The 24,880-nt window shown below is 43.5% G+C and overlaps 1 protein-coding gene across 11 annotated transcripts in view; it reads left to right on the top strand.

Moving 5' to 3' along the window:
• The first annotated feature begins 1,681 nt into the window (after window positions 1-1,681).
• The window catches only part of LOC120953716 (tyrosine-protein phosphatase 10D), a 144,863-nt gene continuing 121,664 nt past the window's right edge, over window positions 1,682-24,880 (top strand). For 9 of the 11 annotated variants that reach the window (XM_049606603.1, XM_040373917.2, XM_040373916.2 and 6 more), the window contains exons 1-2: window positions 1,682-1,807; window positions 2,869-4,323. In XM_049606603.1, the coding sequence (XP_049462560.1) occupies window positions 4,120-4,323 (204 nt within the window). In that variant the 5' untranslated portion in view covers window positions 1,682-1,807; window positions 2,869-4,119. The other 2 variants (XM_040373910.2, XM_049606602.1) reach the window with 2 other exon arrangements.

The following is a 24,880-nucleotide window of genomic DNA, read 5'->3' as shown; positions in this document are numbered from 1 at the left end:
TCTGGTGGTGATTTAGATTGTACTTCCTATGCTTTGGACATATCATTTCATCTTGGAGGAGAACAGCGGCAGATGACATGTCGGAAAATGTAACTGAATAATTCCGCAAAAAAGAGAAATCAACTCCACCTGCGCGACAATGGTTGGAGGAGGTTGTTGCTGCAATATACATAATCTCAATTTTAAACAATGGCTGGAATGATGAAATTGAGTTTTGTGCTACCTATCACACTAATTTGATTGCAATTTATTACAGCATTTTGCACGGAAAAAACTACTACAAAATCTAAACAAATTGCTAAATTGCCTGTTCGAGAAATATAACCATGAAAAATACCACATCGATGGAATAAATTTCATGAACCGTTTCAAACCACCTTAAAAATGTCAACGGCAGGCCTGTCAAACTCTCATTTGAAATATTTCACGATATGGTGTGTTACTTATTTATTGCTTAAGATTTAAGACTGTTCTTTTTAGCATGAATTAATGGTGTTATTATTTTTGTTATATGCTTCTTCTCTCAGTTAAATACTTTTTTTAAATATTTAATATAATAATTTAATAAAGGTTTATCCAAATAAAATATATATAAATAAAATTGGTGTGAACTGTTTGTTAAATAAAATGCACTTATTAAACTTATTGCACGTTAAATGTTTGCACAATCCTAGAATTTTTCACGTCCCGAAGCAAGCTTATCAATTTAAATAATTGTATGCGTTACCGAATAATTAATCCTGACTGGGAATACGAATGTTTTCAAATATCAGATTTGAATTGATCTTTTGTAATAATTTGGCTTTCATTTATTATTAACAGTGTGACTATTTTCCATTAATCGAATTTGTTAATTACTAAATAACAAAATTGTATATGCATAGAAATGTTGGACACAATACACAGTACAAAGAATATGTGTCCTTCTTAAATGTCAGTCGAGTATTATTCGAAAATCACTACTGGTCAAGAATAATTATAATCAGAACAAAATTTGTACTTTGAGTTTAAATTTTGTTTCATTTAATTAATCTTGAAAAGAACTGAAAACTAAGCATGAAAAATGCATAGTTTTTCGAAAACGAAAAATTGAACTGTTATAAATTTTCTTGCTTCGCTAAATGTCACATACATGTTCATCTGCAAGACCACTGTGTTCTAAAGATGTCCTGTCAATTCACCCATTTCAATATGACAAGTGAAAAGTGAAGTGTGGGATCAAAACATAAAATTGTTTAATTTTCCCTTCGATTTATAAACATCGAATTAATATCTCAAAGTTGGTTTGCAAAATAAAATAACACATAAAAAGCGGGAGAGTAGAACTAGTCGGCATTCCTGTTGTGGTGTTTCAATTGAATCGTTTACTTACATATTTATTTAATCATCGCTTAATGCCATGCCCAACATCTCAGAGTTATTACTGCCTTATCTCAATGTTATGTTTGTTTGTAAACCATTACCTTCGTCATATTTCAGTTAAAATTATTTTTAGCTTATTATGTTAGTAATTCCTCAGTAAATTATTATTGTGGCAACCCGAAACACTTTGGTAATTTGTTCCAGAGTAAAAATTAAATGAAACGGTTCGCTCTTAACCTTCAAAACTGCATGTTAGGGTGCAACCTGGAAAACGAATGAAATCACCACACCTGCTCCTCCTGCGCTCTGGTGTATGCTTTTGTTTGTTATTGTTGCAGGTGACAGCGGAGAGGTCGCTCGCATCCGCGTCAACATCAGCATTTTTCGATTCTCTTCCAACCGCGAGAAGTGAATTTCGTCTCGCTGGTGCTGCTGACATTCGAAGGTGCGTGTGCATATCATCTTGTGAAGTAAAACAATCATTTTAACAACAATGTTGCTGTGCAGTGGCCAGTTGTGAGCTGTGTGTTGTGCAATTTTGCGTGCTAAATTCCACCAATCAGTGGGAGATCGGTGGCAGGAAGCTGCACAAAACCCCGGGAGAGCGAACATCAACGTCGCCCTCTTTCACTCGCCATCCGAATGTAAAACAGCATTCCATCGATGTTGCCAGTAGCAACGCTGGCAGACCAGTTTAGGCGCTCGTTGATGTGTCATTAGACAAAATGAATTAGGAGTCGCGCGTGTGGTAGAGTGGACGAGAAATGAAAATCTGGCCCGTTGTGTAGTGGTGCGATATTTTCAGTAAAGGAAAGCGAAAGGCAAAACAACTGAAACATAAAAAAACACACACACAATAGTAGTGGGAGGGGGGAGTGTATGATAGTCTTACTCGTGTACGGGCAAGTGAAGGGGTGTGAAAGTGTGTGCGTGAAGCGAAGAAAAAAGGTTTTTTAAAACAGTGAGCATATAAAGAGAGGGAGGGAGAGAAAGAAAGAGAGAGAGAGAGAGTGAGCGCGCTCCCTACCATCGGCATGGATGAGGCTCAGTGAAGCGAAAAAGAGAACGAACGGAATCCTGCAAATCCTCGTAGCATGCTCGAGAAAATTGATACCCCACAACCCACCCGGAAGTGTGCGACATATGCTCTTCCCTTTTCGGGTTGCAAAACAAAGAAACTTTTGCAATTCGAAATGCGGGGATGTATGAGATTTCTTTCAACAGTGCTGTACATGTGTGTTTTTGTTATAGCTCGGTCGTTTGTATACATCTAGCGAGCCAAACAGCAAGGATTAATGTTTCATTACCATCATTCATGCATTCATTCAGCTTTTTTGCACACCTCTTTAACCCTCATGATATGGCTATCTCGCTCCCGTCTCCTGCTCTATCCCTCTCTCTCTCACTCTCCCTCTCTCACCTTACCTTACCTCTTGTTTGTACCATTATGCTCTCGTGATCCGTGGAAGCAGTGGCTATTACTTACGGTGCGTTTTATGCTTGCAGGGTTTTCTCCTGGCGTGTTCAGGTGGCGCCGCACACTTCGACCCAAACACACAATGCCGAAATGACCCACATTAGGCTAGCATAAGAAATCGGGTACTCCGCTTCGTGGAAGGAAACGTCGCCTGACCTGGCTGGTACGCGCGACCCATTCACACATTCCCCGTGCTGCGTGTGCCACTACCATGTGAGTGAGTGTCTAGTTTTCCAGCTTGTGTGCCCAGCTCCCTATTGTGTGCGCGCCCGTGTATGTGTGTGTGTGTTTTTGTGTCCGTTTTCATTCCGTTACGACGGGAAGCTGTAGAGAATACAACACAACAACAACAAAATGCGTAAAATGCTGCATATCGTGCTAATAAGAAATGTATCTTAAGTGTTTTACGACAACACGTGCTTAATGGTGGCAAATTTGGTGCGAAATCATTTACCTCGGAAGCAGTGAGTGAGTGTGGAAGTGCGTGTGAAACCGTTTGGTGGCAAGAAGGAAGATTTTTTGTTTCTATTTGAATCAGTATCGAATCGTAACGAAATCTGTGCAATTCAGTTTGTGTGATATTATTTGCTTTTTAAAATCGCATCCCCCGCCGGTACTGGGGCATTACATACAAGCATAATTCCATTTGCCAGCAAAAGTCTGTCTGGTCGTGATATGGTTTGGTGTCGGTGCTAGTGAAGGCGTCCTGGTTTCCCCGGGTTCTGTGCTGGGGGATTCTCCTGCATTTTCTTCCTGCATTTTTTCCCAGAGGGACTGGCCGTCAAGCGCAAATGTGATTTGTTGTTCCGGGTACGCCGTGAAGACGCCTTCGTCGTCGTCGTCCTGCGAGCATAGATTGTGCCCGCTGCTTCAAACACACATCTGGTTTCCGCCTGCCGGCCTCAGTACGGGAAGGGTGTGCGTGTTGGTCTCTGTGCGTTGATCGTGTATGAGTGTTGCTCGGTGTCGAAAATCATTGCTCGCTTGCAGTGCCGCGACTGAAGCGAAGCTGCTTGTGGCTACGGAAGTGCTAAAAATAAATTTCAACCGAAGGAAACAAAACGTCAACCAAACACACACGCACACGAATTAATTTTCCATTCCTTCAATATCATCACCCACGGGTCGTACTCGGGGAGGGTATCTCGCGCACACGGAAAATTAGACAACGTCTCCCAGCCTCCTCCACCGATCGTAAATTCCTCTCTCCCCCGTCACGAGCGTGTTTATGTGTTTGGTGGGTTAGTGTGTGTGTGTGTGTGTGATTCTATGTAAACACGATGCAATCAACGCTGGAGAGAAGGAAAAAGATGCAACCGCCAACGCTGCATACCCATAAACAACCGGAACGATCCGACCCGGCGACGGAGAGGCGCATGGGGCGGCGGAAACTGGCGGCACCGGGCAGCATGCGGTTATCTTCCGGTCTCGGGCTTCGTGAGCTGCTCCTTTCGAGCTGTCTGGTCGTGCTGCTGCTAGCGCAGGTAAGCAGGAGTCACTATATCCGTTCACTTGCTCCGTGTCTTGAAAGGGAAGCTGAGAAATTGTCCCACAATATCCCGTTTCTTCCGCGTCAAATGTTTCATATTACAACTCGCTGGCCTTTAAAAAAAAGCGGAAGATCCAGCTGGTATCATTAGCGCAGCACAAGTAAACGCAAGTAAGAGTGTAGTTCGTTTCAATTTTCTCCCGGGCTTATCTTTGCGTGACATTGGGTATCATAAATTGTATCGGGTTTATGATACATTATGGCTGCGTTCAGTTACTACTGCTGGCGCGTGCCACCAACACACACGCCCCTGACTCGACGTCAAAGATACCGAAAGTGATCATAAATCTAGAGAAAGTAGTGTTATGTAGTGTATAATATTGTGCTGCCGAGGGAAGACACACGCAGCGCATGTTAGTCTGTGTCAATGCAGCTCACAGTACATCTGTTTCAACATATTTTTAGCTTACTTGTTTCATGTTTTTTTCTGATAAGGTCTGGCAAATGGAAATGGAAAACTTTTCGGGTTAATAGCTTAATCCGTGATAATACATGAATAAAAAGTACATAAAAAGCATCTTCAATTATACGTTACCAAATGACCTTTTTTTTCAGTGTATCATAACTAAGGCCATGCAAACCTGCAATCATATCAAAGCTTATCAAAATCAATTCATATATTGAAGCTTGCCTTCCGTGGTAAATGGCGACGACCATGGCTTCATTTCATGCCTGATTAGATCGCCACAGATGGGCATGCATGCAATTAGATTTTTCCATGTTTGCATATGTTCGTGTGGACTGCTGGCCTGCTGAGATTGTACTAATCCCAGCCCTCGCTTGATAAGGCCACAAGGTGTTCAATCGGTTCAACCAACTGTTGGCTCTCGATATCTGGCAATTGTGTGTGGTTTGGACTCGTTCCAATTTCGAAACTCTGTTATCGTCCTTTGAGCCTTAGGGCTACAGCAATTGGGGACAATTTGTGGCGCTGGCGACGAATCGAATAAATTGAAATTTAATCAACAATGGCTTGGAAGTTGATCAAAGCTCCAATTTAGCTCTTTGTTGCGCTCGATGAATGGTCAGTCGCGTGTGTTCCTGCTTGATGCTTGAAACATTCGCTTCCATTTGTTTGACCGTTTTTTTATGTGAAATCCATTACACATTCTTCAATTTCAAACTTATTTACGCAACATTACGTCTACGTAAAAGGCATTCAATGAGGTGTTTTTTTTTCGCACAAATTATAAATTGTTTCCCCAACCGTTTCATCATTGCAATCATTTAGCTGCTGTAATCCCTCGCACGGAACGTATGACCTTGAGTTAATTCGGGCGAAAAAGATAGTTCCATTTACACCGAAACGCACCCGACATGCTTTTGAATAAAGAAAAGTGAATGGCACTCGGGCTCACTAAATCGCATGGAGAAGCGTTCCTTTCATTGAATATGACACATTTTCATATTTATTCCATAAACCTTTCCATTCCATTTAAAAGGTAATTCAGGAAGAAGAGGACCATAAATTACGACTGATCAAAAATACAACAAATAATGAAGCATTTTTTTTATCTAAATGTGCTGTCTTTTGTGGATTGGTGGATTTATAATAATTCACATTGCATTAAAATTACGAATATCTTTCTTTATGATGATTGATTTTGTAAGTTGTGAGTAACGCTAGAAACCCATGGGACAATGTATGCTGTATTGGTTAAAAATTAATTGGGTGCGACTTACGACCACGTAGCAAAAGTGTATGGTGCCTGGGAAACTATTGGTGAATATTTGATGATGAAATTGCCGTTTGTCGGGCGCATGGCCGCACGCCCTTGCATCTAATGGCATCGGTAACTAACTCTTCTGCTCTTGCTTTTACCACCGGCCAACAGCGGTCGTTTGCAATGTAACACAGGAATGTAACGCCAGCACATAAAACAAACAAATTGAAAACATTCCGCACCGCCAGACACAGCGCGGGCAGGACGAATCGTCCGGACGGCTAGTGTGATTTGTATTGTTGTCCAGCAGCAGCGGAATGAGCAGAAAAGAAAACAACGTCAATGTCCCTGTCTGGCGCGCTGTGTTCCTCCATTGGAGTGGGTGGCCACACAGAGCTGATTGTTCGTATCGCCCATATGCTTTCCCCACCCTCACTCACCCCTGTCCCCGTTGGCCGGAATCTAACGAGCCATCAAATAGTTCACACACATAGTCAACGTCGGTCGTGTAGCAACAGTGGTAGCCACCGTGCAACAATTGGCCATTGGCGATACCTGCGTCTGCGTAAGCCCTCCCCTAGAGCTTTGTGCAAGCGATATATATATTCGTCCAAACTCGCGGTGTTTGTCGAGCTTGGGTTAAAATAGCAGGAGCCACCAACAAACGTTGCTACTGCTGCTGATGCTATTGATGGTTTAGCCCCTTCTAAAAGAGTGTGGAATTGACCGTACCGTTGTGGCCTTGCGTTGTTTAACGATCGCGGTGAGCGTGTGAGTGTGCAATGTTTCGGATCGCCAAAGTTCCATTAGTTGGGCTAGAATGGTTTGTAGCAGCCCGGGTTTTATGCTTCTGCTTCGATTTGTGCAAATAGTTTGTGTCAGTTTTTGTTTATTTTTTGTTTTCCTCGATTTATTGACTATGTTTTACGTTTGTCGTCTACCATCGATCACAAAACGATTGGTTCAAACATAAACCAACTGCTTTAAATGGATAGCAATGAAAGTATTGAACAGTGAATTTATAGGGGGTTTTTCCGGAAGGTTACTTGAAAATGCAAAGCACTTTTATTTTTAACAAATATGTTTTGTTTGTTCACTGGATTGTTACCAGGTATTAGTTATACGCGATAAACGCGATTTTCTAAATTTGACAGTTTTTTAAGCAAATTGTACTGATTTCATTGTCACACATTCATTGTCAAATGCCACATAAATTCCGCTTTGATCGAACTAAAAAACATTTTAAAAGGCACAAAATTGTAATATTCATGTGAAATAAGAATAATTACTAATTAAGTGTCTAAACCCTTCTACGATAAATTGACTGAAAACCTCCAAATTCGTTTTACGTTTATATTCGAGATACACTACTGACCCCGGTCGGCATTAATAGCGTATATTGGGGAATGCCTGCGTCTCTGTGCACAAAAAATAAAAATTTGGACACAATGTACTAGAATTGTGATAATTTGTAGCAATTGCTTTAGCTTTATTTACTATTAAATTGACATAGTATAACACACATTCAGTCACAAAAACGACGTGTGATTCTCCCGTTCATCGAATTTGGGCAAACAATCCCCTCTAGAATTTTCCCCCGATGGCATCACGATTAACTCATGACTCAAAAAAGGAAAAAAGGTGTGTTTCGACGAGGTTACCAAGGGAGCAAGGTGTGCTGGAATGAAAACAGGTGTGTCTGTGCGTACCTACCCGGTCAGGTACGGTCCCTGTATCATCCATCAACCTCATTTTGGGAATGAAGCACTATGTGGTTCTTTCCCAAAAGTAAATCATAACTTGGTCAAACGACTACTACCACCACCACCCCGATCGGCCAGCATTGTCATAAACAAGCATAACTACCCTTTTAGTAATTGCACTGCCACGAAACTAGCACGTTTCGTTCACATTCACGTAACAATCGTTTGGTTGCTGTATTTTCGGCATTTTTCGGAAAGTTTACAATGCAACATTGCCGTGTAAAGTGGCATCGTGCTGCAACAAGTTAAAGTGCCTCGTTTTACAAAGGCATTAAAAAGCCCCAGTTTGTGTTGGTGTTGCTTTGCCGGTCGAAAACGGGTCGCAATGAAATGCACTTGCTTAATGTGTTAGTCTACCACCGCAACCGCTACCAGTTTGGAGCTGTAAAGACTGTTTTTGTTTTCGTTTTTTTTTTTTTTTGCTGCACAGGCTTTCTCTTTCCTTCGCTCGTTTATATTTTAATCAGCCTCTGGAGCCAAATGGGCAGCGGGCTTAGTGGAGGAATTATCATTCCTATATGATGGTGATGTACCAGTACACGCTCGGTTACATACTCACACATATGCGCGGCTCTGTTTTCTCTTCGCGAAGGTCAACCGCAGCCACATCGCCGAATAGTGCCGTGAGCGGACCGGTTTATCCACTGTGGGGATTTTTTGTATCCTCCCTTGCTGACTGTTCAATTCCCACACTCACAACCATTCCCAGTGACGCTGTTCGTTCGATTGTGGGCTCACGATGTGTGCTGCGTGGTGTTTCTAAATCTCTAGACACGTGTCCAACAGAAAACAGAATTTTGAGCGTGTAAATGATATCGCTTGAGGTGAATGTTGTTTATTCTCTACATAAAATCATTCAACAGAAGATATAAACATTCGAATATTTAAAACCTCTCCGCTAGAATTAACTGCCCAATGTATCGATGATCGTTTTAAAATCTGCCTCGATACTATCCTACGGCTCGATTTGTTGGCTAAGCGGCGAAAGCTTATTCATACATTTATCGCCGCCTTTTCGATACGTTGGCGAAAGTTGGTGGCCGATGACGTTAGCTCTAAACTGCGTAAGGTAGCTGCGTAAGAAAATTCAGCTAAGAAAAAAAAAATAGATACACCCATTACCATCGAAAAGAAACCGCTAGCATAAACCTATACCAGCGCGGCTCGATCATGTAGGGGTGAGATAAATCTGTCCCGCTTTGGTCTACGGCGCTGAGCGTTGCAGTTTGTTGGTGGGATCAATTATTGGTAGTTGTAAATTGTTGTTTCCCGCTCCAAAGCTGTGTGAGTGCAGTAGTGCGGTGGTTCGTGTGGCATTTAATTTACTTTCTTCATATGAATAAAACGGTTGCGCACCTTGACCAATGATTGCATGCGAGAAAAATCCGCCACCATTACCATCAGCTGTTCTGCACAATATTTGGCTGTGGCATTGCATTTCAAAAAGTATTCTCATGAATACGTCATAAAAGTTTCGACAAATCGATCCATAGAACGCTTCATCACGCTTATTTCAATATCAAATTCACGCATCACGCGCAAGTTATACTGAGATGCTCATCAAATTACGTAATTACTTCGAAAACTGTGGAAAAATATGATAAAATTATCTGTAAACTATTCTAATCTTAATATTTATACAGTTTCCCCTATATAAAGCATGACTTCAAATTGCGAATAGATTGTTTTACGAAAACTGTAGATATAATAACCAGTCAAGCTAAATAATGTATCCTATTGTTGCTTGTTGAGTGTGTTACTGTCAAACACATGTATCATTGTTCCTTCTTCTCCCAAGAGTGCAAAAGACATCCACTTGCTATTGTTGCATCATGTGATAGGTGATGTTTTGATTAGTGTTGCCCTTCTTGAAACAGCTCAAACATTAACAGCACGCTTAACTATACCGCGTGGGAAATGCTCCAGTTGCTTTTGCTCCCAGCTGCGTCCTACACCCGAGGGAAAGCCGAGGGTCGAGATAGAATTTCTCTAACGCTCTAGTACCAAACCTTAACCCCGATATCGTATCGTGGTGTATCGATTCAGGCTGTGATGCTTTGCCCTAAGCCATTTTATTTACGGAACAGGGTTTATGAACGTTTTTCAATAGCTAGCATAAAATAACAAAGCATTTGCACCACAAACGAATTTCATGAGCGTCAGTTATCATGTCACTTTCTTTCGATGTTGCTTGTCTTTGTGGTGTATATAATTAGCATTTGGGAGTGTGTGTTTGATCGATACCATTGCATCCATCGCAGATCAATTGCTGTGTTTTAAGGCTCATTTTATGGAGATTGTAAACATTAATGGAATGTTCTTCGCAATGACTGAAGCACTATTGTAACATCTTTTGAAGTACTGCACCTTTGCCAACGAATTACACCACCAGGCATCTAAAAATGCCGTTGAATACTTTATTCCAAAGTGTATCGCATGCTTGTTGAACTCTCATTAAGAAACCATTGCATTTTGTGACAGCCTGATTAATTATTCCCCGTCAGTTTAGCTTTTTACGGGGGTTTCACTGACTGACGCTTGTTTGATGTTTATAAATTTGTACAGTACTTTTTGAATATTATGAGAGATAGGGAGTATTAAATAATTGTTCATCTAGTGGAATATTATTTTTATTTTCTCCTGGTCTTGCTCGGCCCTGGTCACAGAAAACCAAAGCATCTGCTAGCTACTAAATCCGTTTTATTTCATTGAACAAAATTAATTAGCATTACAATCACAGCGCAACAATAGCCTGACTGGGGGATTTTTTCTTAGAAATGACACCTACAGTGTCTGGGTAATGTTGGGCAAAAGATTTCCGTTAATGGTCCTGTTCTTGATAACGACCAAATAGCATGTATATAGAAGTACAATTTCGTCGCGCACTAACCATTTGCTCCGCTGCCGTGAGTAAATTGGGAATTTAACCCGGAACAGAATATCCACTGATGACCAACTGACCGACGTTGTATTATAAGTAATGGAGTATCCTTAATCAGCTTAATGTAGCCGAAACCACACCGATGACACGGTCAACGCGGGTGCAGCATCGAATAGAAAAGACTCATTTCCAACCGTTTTTCCAACTGCCCGCAGCAGGGACGCACCATCTGTAGAATAGCGCGAGGGGAGCGGACACGCATACAAGCACATCTTCCTAGGGGTAATCGGCTCTTGCATTATTCTTGCCCAACAGTAGTCCCTTGAGAGGTTTCCTGGGACGCACCATTGCTAGCCACTTCAGATGCCACCCCAGGGACACTCGCTTTCATCCATTTTCCGATCACTTCGAACCTGTCGATGAGTGGTCGATGTATTTTTGTACGGTTCCCTTTCCGTACCCACACTCCGCCCGTGCATCGCCGCCATTGGGACTGTCGTTTTTCTGGCAGCGTTGCTACCATGGAAACAACGACGGTCTGTGCCGGAAGTAAAGTCCTCTCCACTCGACGAGGCGGCCTCTGTGTTTGCATAGGTGTGGAACGAAAATCTCAAACAGCAACACCACCCCCGGGGACCGCCTGGCTACATTCTACGCATGTGCAGCCACTGCCGGCGAAATTGGGCGCTTTCCCACCATGTGCTCGGTTGTGTGTCTGTGCCACTGCACAAAGCAAAGCACGGACACCGAAAGACTCCCAGCGACGTATTCCGGGCATGATGATGTTGGGGACGCTTTGCTCAAGACGGAGCGACGACGACCAGCAACGAGCATAGCGGTGCGTGTATGTGTGTTTTTGATAGAAACAGTGGGTAACTCTTCTGTGTGTGTGTGTGTGTGTGTGTGTGTGTGTGTGTGTGTGTGTGTGTGTGTTGGGCGATGATATCAAAAGCAAAAATGTTTGCTTCATTTCATTCATTTTCCGCCCATGGAGAGCTATGTTCGGCACAGAGCGCTTACCAGCCCGGAAAATCACCATCAAATGCGAGAGGAAAGCACTAGGAAAGGGTTTCTCGGAAGAGAAAAGGTGGCAAAAAAATCATCCACCCACTCCCCGTGTCCACCGTGGGTGGGCAGAGATTGTATGGAGTTGCGATTGAGAAAATTGTTTCGAACTTTGAGCTATCGGCATCTCACGATGTGTTCGTCGTTACGTAGGTGTGTATATGTGTTTTTTTTTTTTCATGCCAGTTTCATGTTACACCGAAGTGCGTTACTTGCACGAAACACGAAACAGTTTGCGTTGTTTTGTTTTGTCTTTTTGTGTGTGTACACCTGACCCAATCAAAGTTTCTTTACGCTGCTTGTTTGTTTGTTTGTTTGGTTGTGCGCTTGTTTGTTTTGCGTGTATTTATGGAATGACTTCTGTTTCTGGTCTGGAAGTTTAGATTGCTTTTCTGGGCCTCAGTCTGGCAATGTAGTTTTCCTCTGTTTCGCCCTCACCCACACAGTAACACACACCTGGCAACAAAACAAACAAATCAAAGGCGTGGAACTGTAATTAATTGAAACGTGTTGATACCTGTCCGCGGGCTGATTTCCGGCCGTTACGTTACATTACCCCCCCCCCCCCCCCCCTCCCTCATTCAATAATGGGGCATTCTAGTTCGTTCTGTAATAGAGCTTTTCATCACGGAACGCATCGACGCGCAAAAAAAAAAATCAAAGCAGGAAAACAGGAAGTAACCGTGCTATGGGAGGAATGCTTTTGTTCGCTACCAACCGCCCGGAAGCATTGTATTGCTTATGATAGTATAAGCGCAAGCAAGATGAACCCCATTAGTACTTCGGCATTAGTGTGGCCTGCAAATGTGTGTGTGTGTATGTGTGTGTTTGTGTTGGGTACGAGGGAGGAGTATGTGTGGATTCGATCACTTTCGATCGCTTTGCTGTATCTGAAAATAAAACAATTTCTCTTCGTTAACAAAACAATAAACAAACCCAACAGTTCGTGCAGTATCTTCGAATAAGGGTGAGGGCATTCCGGGCGCTTTCTTCAAGCAGCTGCTTGACTTTCGATCGAAGTCAATCGAGACGTCGATCGGCATTAAAATGTTGTTCGCCGTTTTGTTTCGTGAATTAAAAAACAACAGCTCCCATATGGTGATGGAAACGCGACACCTTTCAGTTCCTGGTAGCGGCGCGTGCGGCATACCGGGGAGAGCCCGCAAAAGTGTTAGAGGGCGGGTGTACGTGTGTGTGTTTGCCTTGCCCTGTCGACCATGTGGTTAAACCCGAGCAAAAAGCACTACTAAACACGTCGCCACATCTGCTTCCTACAGTAGCGCTTATGAGTAACTCATTACCCCCCCCGTACATGTGTGTATGTGTGGAGGGTGGGGTTTTTTTTGTTAGTTCCAGTTCCAGAGCCAGGGAAACGTTTGTGTGATCTACTCGTGCCCAATCCGGCAATGCCGTACACGAATCCGGTGAACCGTGGTGAAGGTCAGCTCACGATCAATCGATCATTTCAACCACTGCCGGAAAGCACACGTCCTCCTCCTCCTTCTCAATGACGGTATAGCAAAAGTGCAAGGCAACCGCGTGCACTGGATACTTCATCGAGGGGAGTGGGGGTGGGGGGGGGGGGTGTATTTAGTGCAGTCGTATTGTGCCTGGTGCATTGTGATGGTGCGTTTCACGATCGACGAATCGTGGCGTTTCAGCTCGTGTGCAGAATTTGCAAGTCTGATCAATCAAAACGAAACGTGCGCACCGGTTTGTGTTTGACGGTCATTTTAGGGCGCAAATGCGGTACTTGCTGTAGACATTAAACTGTACTGCTTCGAAAGGTGTACATTGTAACTTCGGCGAAAATAAAATGTTGAAAAGTATTAACAAAATTATAAAATTGTTTGAAAACCATAACATAAACACGTATGTTATCTTTCTCTTGTCTATGATAAGAAACTTTAAATACTCATGATCAATACTGTTTTACGTTTCCAATGCTAGTATGTTTTTGGTAATGACAGCAAAACTGAAATCACTTAAAATCTTCCTACGAAAACAAAATGTAGCTCTTTACACAATGTCAATAAAGCACAAAATATTATAAATATCTTATAAGCATCAAATTCCTCTGCACTGCACAATAGAGCAGTAAAATTTCGAAATTAATTTGTCCCATAACCCAATCCAGCGTCTGGATCAGCAGTTCTCTGGCATCAAAAAAGCGTATTTTTTCTTTGTCCGCCAGTATTCTAGCTTATGAGCAAGTAGCTTTCAAAGCTTAATTTGGCTACCAAACACTGTCGGGCAAACACTTTTTGCGATTCATTTTTGTTGCTGGGGAAATTTCCCTTTGCTTCTAGCCGTTTCCATGTCCGTCCGTTTATAGTGTACGTGTGCCACGTTGGCAAAAATGAAAGAAATAATAATAATGGCCAGTCCGACACTATCTCCATCATTTCAACGTTTGCAGAACCAATTTGCATTCAAATATCTTTCATTCGCTTCATCACTCTGGGTGCGCGCGCGAATGCTTTTTACCAATTTGCCATCATCTTGGGAATTCCGTAAGCTCACCTAGCCTACGTGTTGGTGTGTGTGTGTGTCGATTTGGGGACCTTTGGGACGAACGTTCTCTCTTGCCACGCTGGGGGCAAATGTGACCATCGTCTTTCAAAGAAAAAAGCTCGCATGAATGACGCGAGAATTAAAGTTTACCACACCGTCGTCACCACCACTACTAAGGTGGTTACGAGCTCTCCAACACACCTTCGAGATCGGGGACAGACCCAACCGCAGACACTCGGTGCCTACGACTCCGGGGGGAGATCCCGCGCACGTTCGCTTCCATGTGTTGGAAAGTGTGGCGAAACCAGTCCGGCCAGTTTTTGTACTTCTACCATGGCGAACATCGCCGAGCCGCGGCGGTGTCATGGGCCAGAGCTCATTTCGTTTCGAGATGGGTTTACCGTTTATGTAAAGTTTGTAAATTGAGATTGAGCGAAGGGCACGGGCAAGGAAAGTCAAAATAAAACACAAATGTCTGTCATAATACTGCAGCAGGCAAAAAAAGAACACCCTCACGAGAAACTCCGCCCCGTAGGTATGGTTTTTTAAACGCTCTCCACTCTGCGGACGCGTTGCAGAAAAGTGTAATCGAGTTTGATTATTTTCCTCTCGAAGCGTAGCTCCTATTGTGCAATCGAATGTTTTTCTTCCATCGGCGGGGCTGAGCTTGAAAACGGACGGAGCGTGGTTCATTGTGGCTCAGATTTTCCAAAATAATTGCTACTGCCGTCAATGCATACACTCTATCGAGACTGTATCATTGGCTTAAGTAATTACGTAAAACTTCCGCCGCGTGATATACAGCCAGAAAGGCGCGAAAAGCTCCTCTCTCGCACTCGTGCCATCAAAACAATGATGGGATAGATCGTGGTTGGGAGCGTAAAACAGCGTTTTCTGTTTTCGCACTATACAAAATAATTTCAAACGGCTCATAACACACATAACACATTATACAAGATGGTTTATTGATCCGCACTGTGTGTTGGGCGAGACAGGGCAGAAATAGCACTGCAAGAAGATAAATATGTGGCAAATGAAAATACATGTGCGCTATGTTTGGTACTTTTTCAACGTTTTGTTTTAGGCTGCCTTCCAAGTCCGTAACCAAAGCACCGCAAATAGAATTATCCCGGTTTGCCAGACGAGTGCAGTGGGAAAGCACACTTTCAGTTTCGTTTTGGCAAACTTTGCACACGAATCTTCTATTGCCACTGGCTGCTACCGGTGCTGCTGTTGCTGCTGCAACTAGCCCTTTGGTCGAGACAGCTGTGGGAGGGGTCGCGTAGTGAGTACAAGCTCTGCATCAAGGATACTTTTACTTGGACTGCTGCCGACGACCCTTCACAGGCGTTTCCCGCTCTCTAGACAGCGATGAAGAGGACACTTTGCTGATGATGCTACACCGTACGTCTGTCTGCCGCCCGAAGGCCAGGAGTCGTTCGGTAGTCACGCTACTCATGGATTCTGTCATGGATGCCGGTTGTACGATTCGTTTGTTTTTGCAATGACACACAAGCTCTCGAAAAGCCTACACCACCTGTGCGGCATGCTGGGGCTGTGATGCATGATGTATGTGGCTGTGTGTTGCATGAAGAAGGGTCGAGCGACGGCGTCGGAAAAGTTGAATCATCGCCAAGGAAACGAATCCTACCAATTTTTCTCTCTTACCATCCTCCCATTCCTGAAACGACTGTCGGCGAGGGTTGCGATTTTCGTAGCACTTTAATAATAATACACTGCTCGCTGGTAGACGTCGGGGAATCGTGGAAACAATGGTTCGTCCAACCTGGGTGCTAACATTCGTCCATGCAATTGGGGAGTTAGTTCAGGCTCAGGACGACAACGACCCATTCCTGAAATGGTATCCCATAGGTTGGAAGAGCACAGAGCTGTGTGTTTTCGATAAGTCCCTTTGCGCATTTGCCGTCTAATAGATAGTAGCGTTGGAGTTACCAAAACACCCCAAAAATGGCATGCTAAAATAATCTGCTGTCCTTGCCTACATACATCCCACCCTTGCTATAGTTACACGACTAGCTATGCTGGTTGCGAACCCATCATATGTAAGCCCCTCTCGGATGGGGGGGAGGTCAAATGCGCGTGCAAGATTGTGCACAAATTGATGCCTTTCACCACGTACCCGGATTATCATAACTTTTCAAAGCAACCTTCGCCTTCTAAACACCGTCGGCACCCAGCCGACCGGTTGGTCAGTGTTGCTGAAAAGATGATAAATCATCCTCTTTCATTGCGCATACCTTGTAGCAGTGGAGCTTTACGCCATTTCGCTGTGGCAGAATATCAATTAGTCTGCCCGTTTGCAAGTTCCGCCACACATCATCATGACCGTTCGCTGCAAAGGTTGCAACGGGTATGTTCCGCACGGCCAAGCTCCATATGTTACCCGTCGTCGAAGGTCAACTTCTAACATTCGCCAGTACCCAAAGGCAAGGGTCCGATCCGCGATGTCCCGAGTGGGGCTTCCTCACTCAACGATAAGGCACTATAATCTTTGATTTATGAACCCTGAGCGAGGTACTTTTGCATTAGAGAAACCACGCGTGGGGCCTGCAAATCAAAAACTGTAATCGGGCTCATTTGCATGTGCATGTGTAAAATAATTACCCAGCTCTGCCCAGGTACCCAGAGCGCGGAGCTGGGTTGCGTTATTGGGGCCAGCCCCAGGAAACAGTTTCAGTCGCGAACAAGGATTCGTGTAATTCCAATTTGTTAACGGGTTAGTGGTGTAATGCTTGCTTCCGTGTACCGTGGGCTACCTGAGAAAGATTAAAACTACTTATTAAGGAGCAGGTTCATTAGCGTGTTATGATAGATTTAATTCTACAGATAATAAGACTCACTTTTCTCATTAATATTGATATCATCACAAAATACCAACGACTAATGAAGATGTTTTCTACGGCTAATGAATCACAAGTGAACCAGGCAGTAATGGTTGTGATCTTTGTGACTGGCCCATGCTTGCTGAATGTTTTGTTATTTATTTATGTTATTACACAACACAATCCAGCGTAACTCAGGCAACAGCTTCAGCATTCTCTCAATGATATGGTACGTGGATCCAGAGACAGAACGAACCAGCTTTTGTGATGCTAGAACTATTATCCAATTTGACATTTTGACCGTGGATTTTCCAACAAAGGAAGGTTTGAGTACATCCTTTTGGTACAGATGGGTTAATGTCATTATAGATTTTACGATTGAGCCCAACCCAAGATATGCATTGACCCAAAAATAAACCTTCTTCTATCTTCTCCACATAACGACTGGTGCCTGTATGTTACCATATACAACTTTAACGAGCTATCACATTCCGACGTCTTACGTTGATGAAGAAGCTTTCCATCTCGCGTAACAGTCAAATCATTGGTTTTTGGCCTTTTGCGATGTGAAGCCTTTTGGGATGCCTTCCTCTCTCAAACATCCGGACCGGTTTCTATACGGTTTGCCTTGACTGGACTGGCAACGTACCGATGTCAACACTCAAGGGCACATCGATCTGAAGAGTGAATACACTCATCCATCACACAAAAGTCAGTCCCGAGCAACATTCTTCTTCTACTCAACAACAATGTCGCATAGTGTTGGTCCACACAAGTTAAAGTTGGCTCCTCTATGCCGGATCTCCGAATGCCGGTCCTGGATGGATGGTTGGGTCCTTGAACTTTGAAGATGTCCGGAACAGAACACGGAACACAGTTTGCCTGCTGCACTTGCCTGCCTGCCGGTGGTTTGCAGTTGCGAAGAGTATCTGCCTGCATCCGCATCTGCATACAGATGAACGACGCTCCACGGGTTTGTGCAGTACAAGTATGTCCTCCTGCGCTTCGGCCCTTCACCACCGTCCCAACCTGCGGCCTATTTGAGCTGGAACGAAATTTGTCATGATCAAACTGTCGACCTCCAGCACCGAAGCCCGTTGCATCGTTGCAGGGAAAGTCATGTTGTCACCGACTGTCTGAGCTCATCATTATAATCATATCCGGCGCGCAAACCGTCACCCGTGCCGCTTCGTCGTGCATGCATTCCTATGGGCATGGCACAAGGTAACAATCGACACACAACCCACACCGATGACGCCTCGCAGCTATGGTTTGTATGGTATTTATGCGCCCATGAGACAATGGGACGCCACCAGAAAGGGAAGCGATACGCTGGCTGCCGCGTTGCGGGAGGCTGAAATCAACGGGATCGTACCCTGTTGGAGCGTCTGCACGTGACTTGAGTTTGACTTTGCTTACTTCGCACACGGTGTGGCACAAACGCTGCACTTTGTTCTTAGACAAAAAATGTTCTAACTCATACCAGAATGTATACAAAATGATGGGACTAGACCGACGGTGCATAAAAGGAATAGAAAACGTAAAGAAAAAGTAGTTTACGCTACCTCGATACATACACATGCACACAGTTTGTGCACTTTTTGCTGTTAGAATTACTTAATTATGTGAATATAAACGGTTCCAGACCGAATTGTCTCGTTTGAGGGGTTAGGTAACGATGCAACGGGATGTACTCAGGATGGGCGGTAAAGTTCTTTCTTTGTTGTGTCTGTTCCATCTTTGCTGGGGAAAATCTTATCCTCAATGTCGCGTATTCTTCTGAGTACTTTTAACCACTTGTATCAAAGATAAGCACCATCTCCCGTGTCTGGCACACGCCACAAGAGCGTCCGCTTTAGCGTCGGCTTCTTACTATCATCGCTGCGCTCAGAATCTACTACAACGGAACGCCACACAACTCTGACGGTTAATATGGGGTCGTTTAAAGACGAAAGCAGGCCAGTGACGAGGGGTCGGTCGGCCAGCTGAAGGTTTGCCGTGCCTGGGAATCGATGGAAAACAATGATTTTACATCCCACGTGGTATGATTTTTTGTTGTTTCGTTTCATTCGCCTTGCTGTTAGTGGGACGTCAGTCTCATTGCGGTGTTATGAGTCAGTGATGAGCTGAAAAGATAAGCCCGAGCGCAGGAGGGCACGCTAATGCCGATGAAAATGACGAAGAATTATGATCTCATCAACATCATCGACCATTATTCGCTGCTGGTGGGGAGGGACGAGGGGAGGATGAGTGGGCGGTCGCGCATCCCTTATGTAAAAGATATGCAGTGAATCTCACCGGCACTGTGCTATTGTTGTTAGTGTATTTTTGTACGGGAAATGGAATTTTCCTCCCACATTCCTAGGCAAATTGTTCGCTTGTATAAATGTGCCAATAGTACTGGAAGTACGAATGAATTGGATGTATTGGTCCTAACATTTAATGTACGCTGATCGTATGCAAAGTGTTCAAAAACACATGAATATATTTCAAAAATATATATTGATGATAAATGAATCAAAATTCATCTACACTGAATCACCGTCATGAATACAATAAAGCAAACAAACAAACATCTTCACACTCGTTTTGTTCAATTATGGACAAGGTTATCTTTCGAGAGATTAGAAGTATCTCAATGTTAAAGCATATACATTTGTTGCTAGAAATAAATCACCAAAACATGATTCGTACCAGTACAAATTGCATCACTATTCGAAGATACTCCAGTTGTAATAGAAAAAAAAACAATGTTGGTAGCGATTATTCATTACTTATAGTACAAATCATGTTGATAGGAAAACTCTTAAATCCTAATAGAATGTTTATCTATATTCGAATGATTATTGTTAATTTATCGAAAAGACATAGTAAAATCTGCTTTAAAGTTCTTGAACGTAATGTCACTTTTTATCGCATGTAGCCAATTTTATCTCGAGAAGAAGCTTCAATCTTATCCGCACACTGAAACGGCAGCTTGATGACATGAACAGTTCGTTATTCAAGTTTATCCGAGATACCGGTCCAGGATTTCCGATGGCCCGGCGAAACTAAAGCAAATAATACAACATGCAACAAAACTTTGCCTTGGTGGCGCCACACAATCATCAACAGACAGTCCATTCCAAACGCCGCTGCTGTCTCTATTCCCAGCTACTCGGCTGTCAGTTGCAGAAGGGTTTTATTTCCAAATGCTAAATGTTTCCAGTTCCGGATACGTGGGACAATTTTCCCTCCCAACATTTGCACACAGAGCGTCAACTTTTATACGCTTTCGTTTCTCGTTTGCCTAACCGTTTATTGTACAAGTTTATGCAAAAAATTTGCATATCCATTACGTTTGGGCAATGAGTTTTTAAACGTTTTTTTAGAATGAGGGTTTTTTAGATTTATCCTATCAGTAAAAATAAACCTCCACATCATGAACTTCAGTAACCATTTCTATGAACGTTTCGAACACCGAAGGCAATTCATGAACCGGCGCTAATTATTCCGCATTGGCAAGTACCTGCAAATTGATTGCTAATATTTAATCCATTCCCGAATCGATCTGTCTACTACGCTGTGGAGTTGTGAGTATATGAATGTTTCGTAGAATCCATTACACCTCGACAAACTGTTTGTGCAGGTGTACAACTGCATCGGATATTTTACTTCATTTAAAAAAGTTCCATCTCATGCAAACTCATGACATTTTTTTCATACTGACTACGGCAATTGTATATCAATTGACGTTCCGACGTTATTGTTTGCAGCAATCGAAATGCAGTTTTCGCTTACTCGAGTTTCTAGTTTGTGTGTTTTTGAATGTAAAAAAACAATTTGCATCTTGAAAGATCATGTTTGAATAAGTTTATTCATTTGCTTTGCTTAGGCACGAAGATGAAAGGAGAGGAACCATTTTTGAAACAAATAGACTATTGCACTAATTTAATGTTATTTTGCCTAACACCAAACACTGTCGAGCAGCAAAAGTTGTTAAACCGACTAGCCTTATCACATTACTACGTTCGCTCAACCAATATGAACAAAAACTCTTTTTTCTTAGTTCGAGTGACACTGACACAAATCTTATCAGTAAAACTCTTTCTTAACGATTACCGTCCATCAAGTGAAACGAGTTGATTGCTGTCCAGCTAATGACAGAATGGATGATTAACCCGTCCGGACAGATCTCACTTAATCTACGCATCTTAAATCATAGAATGATAATTATCTCTGCATCTCCACAGTTGCACAACACTAATAAAGCTGCTGTTAAATTCATTGTGTAACATTTTAATCGCTGGCTTTATCCACACCATCAGCTGGGCGGAGATATGATTTTGGTCGATTTCTTTTTTTAATGAACCCACTTTCACACAAACTTAAATAGAAAAATATCTATTCAAATGAATAGCAAATCATCTAAACGGCCTTGAGCACGAAGCCGAATTGGTTCTTTTTATGCAACGCTGGGTGGTTGAAACAAACTAAATGTCGAGTTTGCCTGCCACATTGTGTAGTGTTGAGAACTACCGGCCACAGCTGGCAAACTACTTTGGATGGAGTTTTCTTATTTAAAAAAAAGCTAGCGTATGGCGACACACGCACGGTGTACGGAATGCTTCACACGAGAGGGGAAGGCACACGAGTAGCAGCGGTACGTTCCGAAACTAGTTCAACCCGACAGCTATATGTACGTGCGGCGCGCGGTATGTGTTCGGCCGGTTGCAGTTGCATACGACGTCCGACCGGTGCAAGCAGCAAGTAGCAGCTGCAATTAACGTCCGTGTCTATCTCAATCAGTCGATCGCAATTCAACAGAAATTAACCCCCGACTAGCTCCCCACTCTCACTGACACACACACACACACACCCAAACACTCCGAGTGGGTCATAATAGTGCAAATCGGCGCGTCTGGTGACCGGTCGGCGGTAGAAAACCTTAGTTTGTGGTTTTCATTTTCCATCCAACGAGTTTTCCGGCCTGTTCAACGGCACACCGCCTCAGCCTTTCGTACACTACCCCACCCACAGACCAGCGGTCTTTACGCAATCATATTTCTTAACTCGAGCGTAACACACCCTTGGCTTAGTGCGTTGAACATTTGCCAAATCCGAACGCAGGTCGAGAGATCACTAAAAAGCGGAGAGCCAAAGAAAACAAAAACTCACCTCAACCACAACAACGTTGATCCGGGGGTTGACCATTAGATGATTCGTCGTTATGCTTGTGCATTTTGTTTTTTGCAGTTGCGGGTGTTGTCGTTTGCGCTGGCCAAAAAGGAAGAAAACGATCTCTCTCGGGCCTGATCGGCACTTTCGATTGCAGCTACTGTACCCCGGCTCGTTGAAAGTGGAAGGAAAATTCACTGGACAAGAGGGGAGACGTCAGTTGCGAGTGGCCAGCCGGTTTGAGGTGAATTTCGGCGGCCGGCCTCGGCGAAAGGTGCACCTTGCGCCACGCGGCAATAATTGTGCGATGTGTGAAACTTAAGAAACAGCATCGCGCACGCCAATATGACTGTGACCATAGCAATCACTGGCAAGGTTGAAAAGACGTTGTTCAATATTAGATGAGCGCGACGTGCTTATACAAAAGCAGTACGAGCCAAACGGTGTTTTGAATTGGTTTTGTTTTCAGAATGTTTTTCACATCTGTTTGCAATTGTCGTGTAATGATTTCTCTTCCAATCGATCGAAGAGTTACAATGCACAATCCGGATGAGACGATACGAACGATAGCAAACGACCGATCGATATGTAAAGTCTGTTATCGCTGCCGGCGGATTGTGTGACAGCACGTAACGACTTTGTCTGGTGGGAAGTGAAACTGTTGGATAGAGGTGGAATAATTTCCAATAATGAACACGACACTGACACCAACACGGAAAACCTTTTCCAGCGTCGGTGGTGTCAAGTGAGAAGCAGACAGGAGGGAGAGATGCAAACATATTTCGTTTGCTTATCAGCAGATTGACAAAACAATGCGTCCCACAGCCGAGCGCACGTGCTAATCGGTTCCTGTAGATCATGTGTTACCGGTGCAAGTGCAGCGCCTGCATCCAACGCTTTAACGCCTCGTAACTTTGCCTACAGTTCAAACTGTGCGCTTTTGCAGTCACGTTTCCAGTGATATTACTTTCCATGCTTCGATTTTGTAAAGACAAACGAATAAATTGGAAATTGTACGCTAATTTTTCGCCGGAATCTGTTTGTACCCTACTGACCACTGCTCTCTCGGTTGGTGCTTTCGCTGCTAGTTCGCGCCCCCTCCGGTACGGTCGTAATTAATAAAACCAATGAAAGAATCAATTAGCATGAAATAATTACAGCATTGCAGGCAGTTTTCACATTAACCACGTAAAATGTCGATAATTCACGCTTGCGGTGTAATTAATACACACAGCGCGCTTCTTATTCAGACCGTGGGAATGCTTTCGACTGCAAAAAAATAATAATAACAATTAAAGAAGACTACCCAATTACGTACATCGCACACATCGGTGTGTGGCACGCACTCCTTTGAACGGATCGATTTGTTCGGTGCACAGGGACCTCTCTTTTATCATACAAACGACCCCAGGAAGTGGTTGTGTGAATTTGCCTACTACACCCCATTGCACCTGAGTATGTGTTTATGTGTGTGACCTGCAGGTTGTTGGCGCTCGGATAGTCTCGGCCATATCCGGACCTTGATACTGGCACGGTTCCAAACGGGGCATCATCACAGAGTTGATGATTTCGATGAATTATTGAGAAAATTGCAAATTGATCAAGCCTTCCTCATGGCAGAAGAGAAAAAAGCAGTTGAGAGAAAATTTCCAATTCTTTTTCGTTGGTTGTGCAAATATATTCCCTCAACGGACCGGCCATCATCACTGCCAATCTCACAGAGGATGAAAAAAACACGCACACACACACACAATAATGATCGTTATAGCTTTTGCTTCCTATGCACAGACCGAGAGAAAGGGTGGGCTTCCGGTTGATTACTGTAAAAGGCTCAATTTCCTCCGGCTTATTGCACTTCATTTGGTGTCTGGCTTTATTTGCATGCCAATTTGTTTCTAAAACGGAATCAATTTCCACCAGAAACAAATTTACGTACTCGAACATTTGCAATGGTCGTTAATCCGTGGAGAGGATTTTTTGCTCCAAACTGACCGTTTTTGGAGTCGTTTGTTGCATTTCAAGTCTGGCACTTTAACCGAAAGTGAATCACATCGTCGTCCTGCTCGCTCATACGGAGAAAAGCTTTGCATGTCGATGGCAATGAAATTCAAAATGGATTCCTTTTTGGCCGTGCAAAAGGGAAGAAGAGAGAGAGCGCATCGTACATCACCTCCACGTGGAATGGAGCGGCAAATAAATGCAGTCAAAATGGTGCACAATCACCTCCTGCAGCCAGCAAACCACCGGACATCCCTAGACACACGCCGCTGTGGACAACCAAACGAGACATCCACCCCACACAAGCCCCTCAAAAGCAGTCACCTTCTGCGAAACGGTTGATCGGATCCGGAGATGAAATGTATTTCATACATATTCCGCCACCCCCCAAAATGTTGTCGGTTGCTGCTGTGCTTGTTTTTAATGGCGCAAAGTGTTTGGAGGGCTTTTGGGCGGATACATTGTTGACCGGTGGAACGGTGGCAGCAGTGATCAATGTGCAAATGTCTTCCTCGCTTTTACTGCTGTACAGCTTACTATTCTTCATTTTTAAACTTTTATCTATCGCTACCTCTCTTCCAACGTTGCAGCATCATTTCCGAGTAAA

Source organism: Anopheles coluzzii, chromosome 2, assembly GCF_943734685.1.
Source record: "Anopheles coluzzii chromosome 2, AcolN3, whole genome shotgun sequence".
In the NCBI taxonomy this organism is placed as follows: Eukaryota; Metazoa; Arthropoda; class Insecta; order Diptera; family Culicidae; genus Anopheles; species Anopheles coluzzii.
This window is presented reverse-complemented; position numbering and strand designations above follow the sequence as displayed.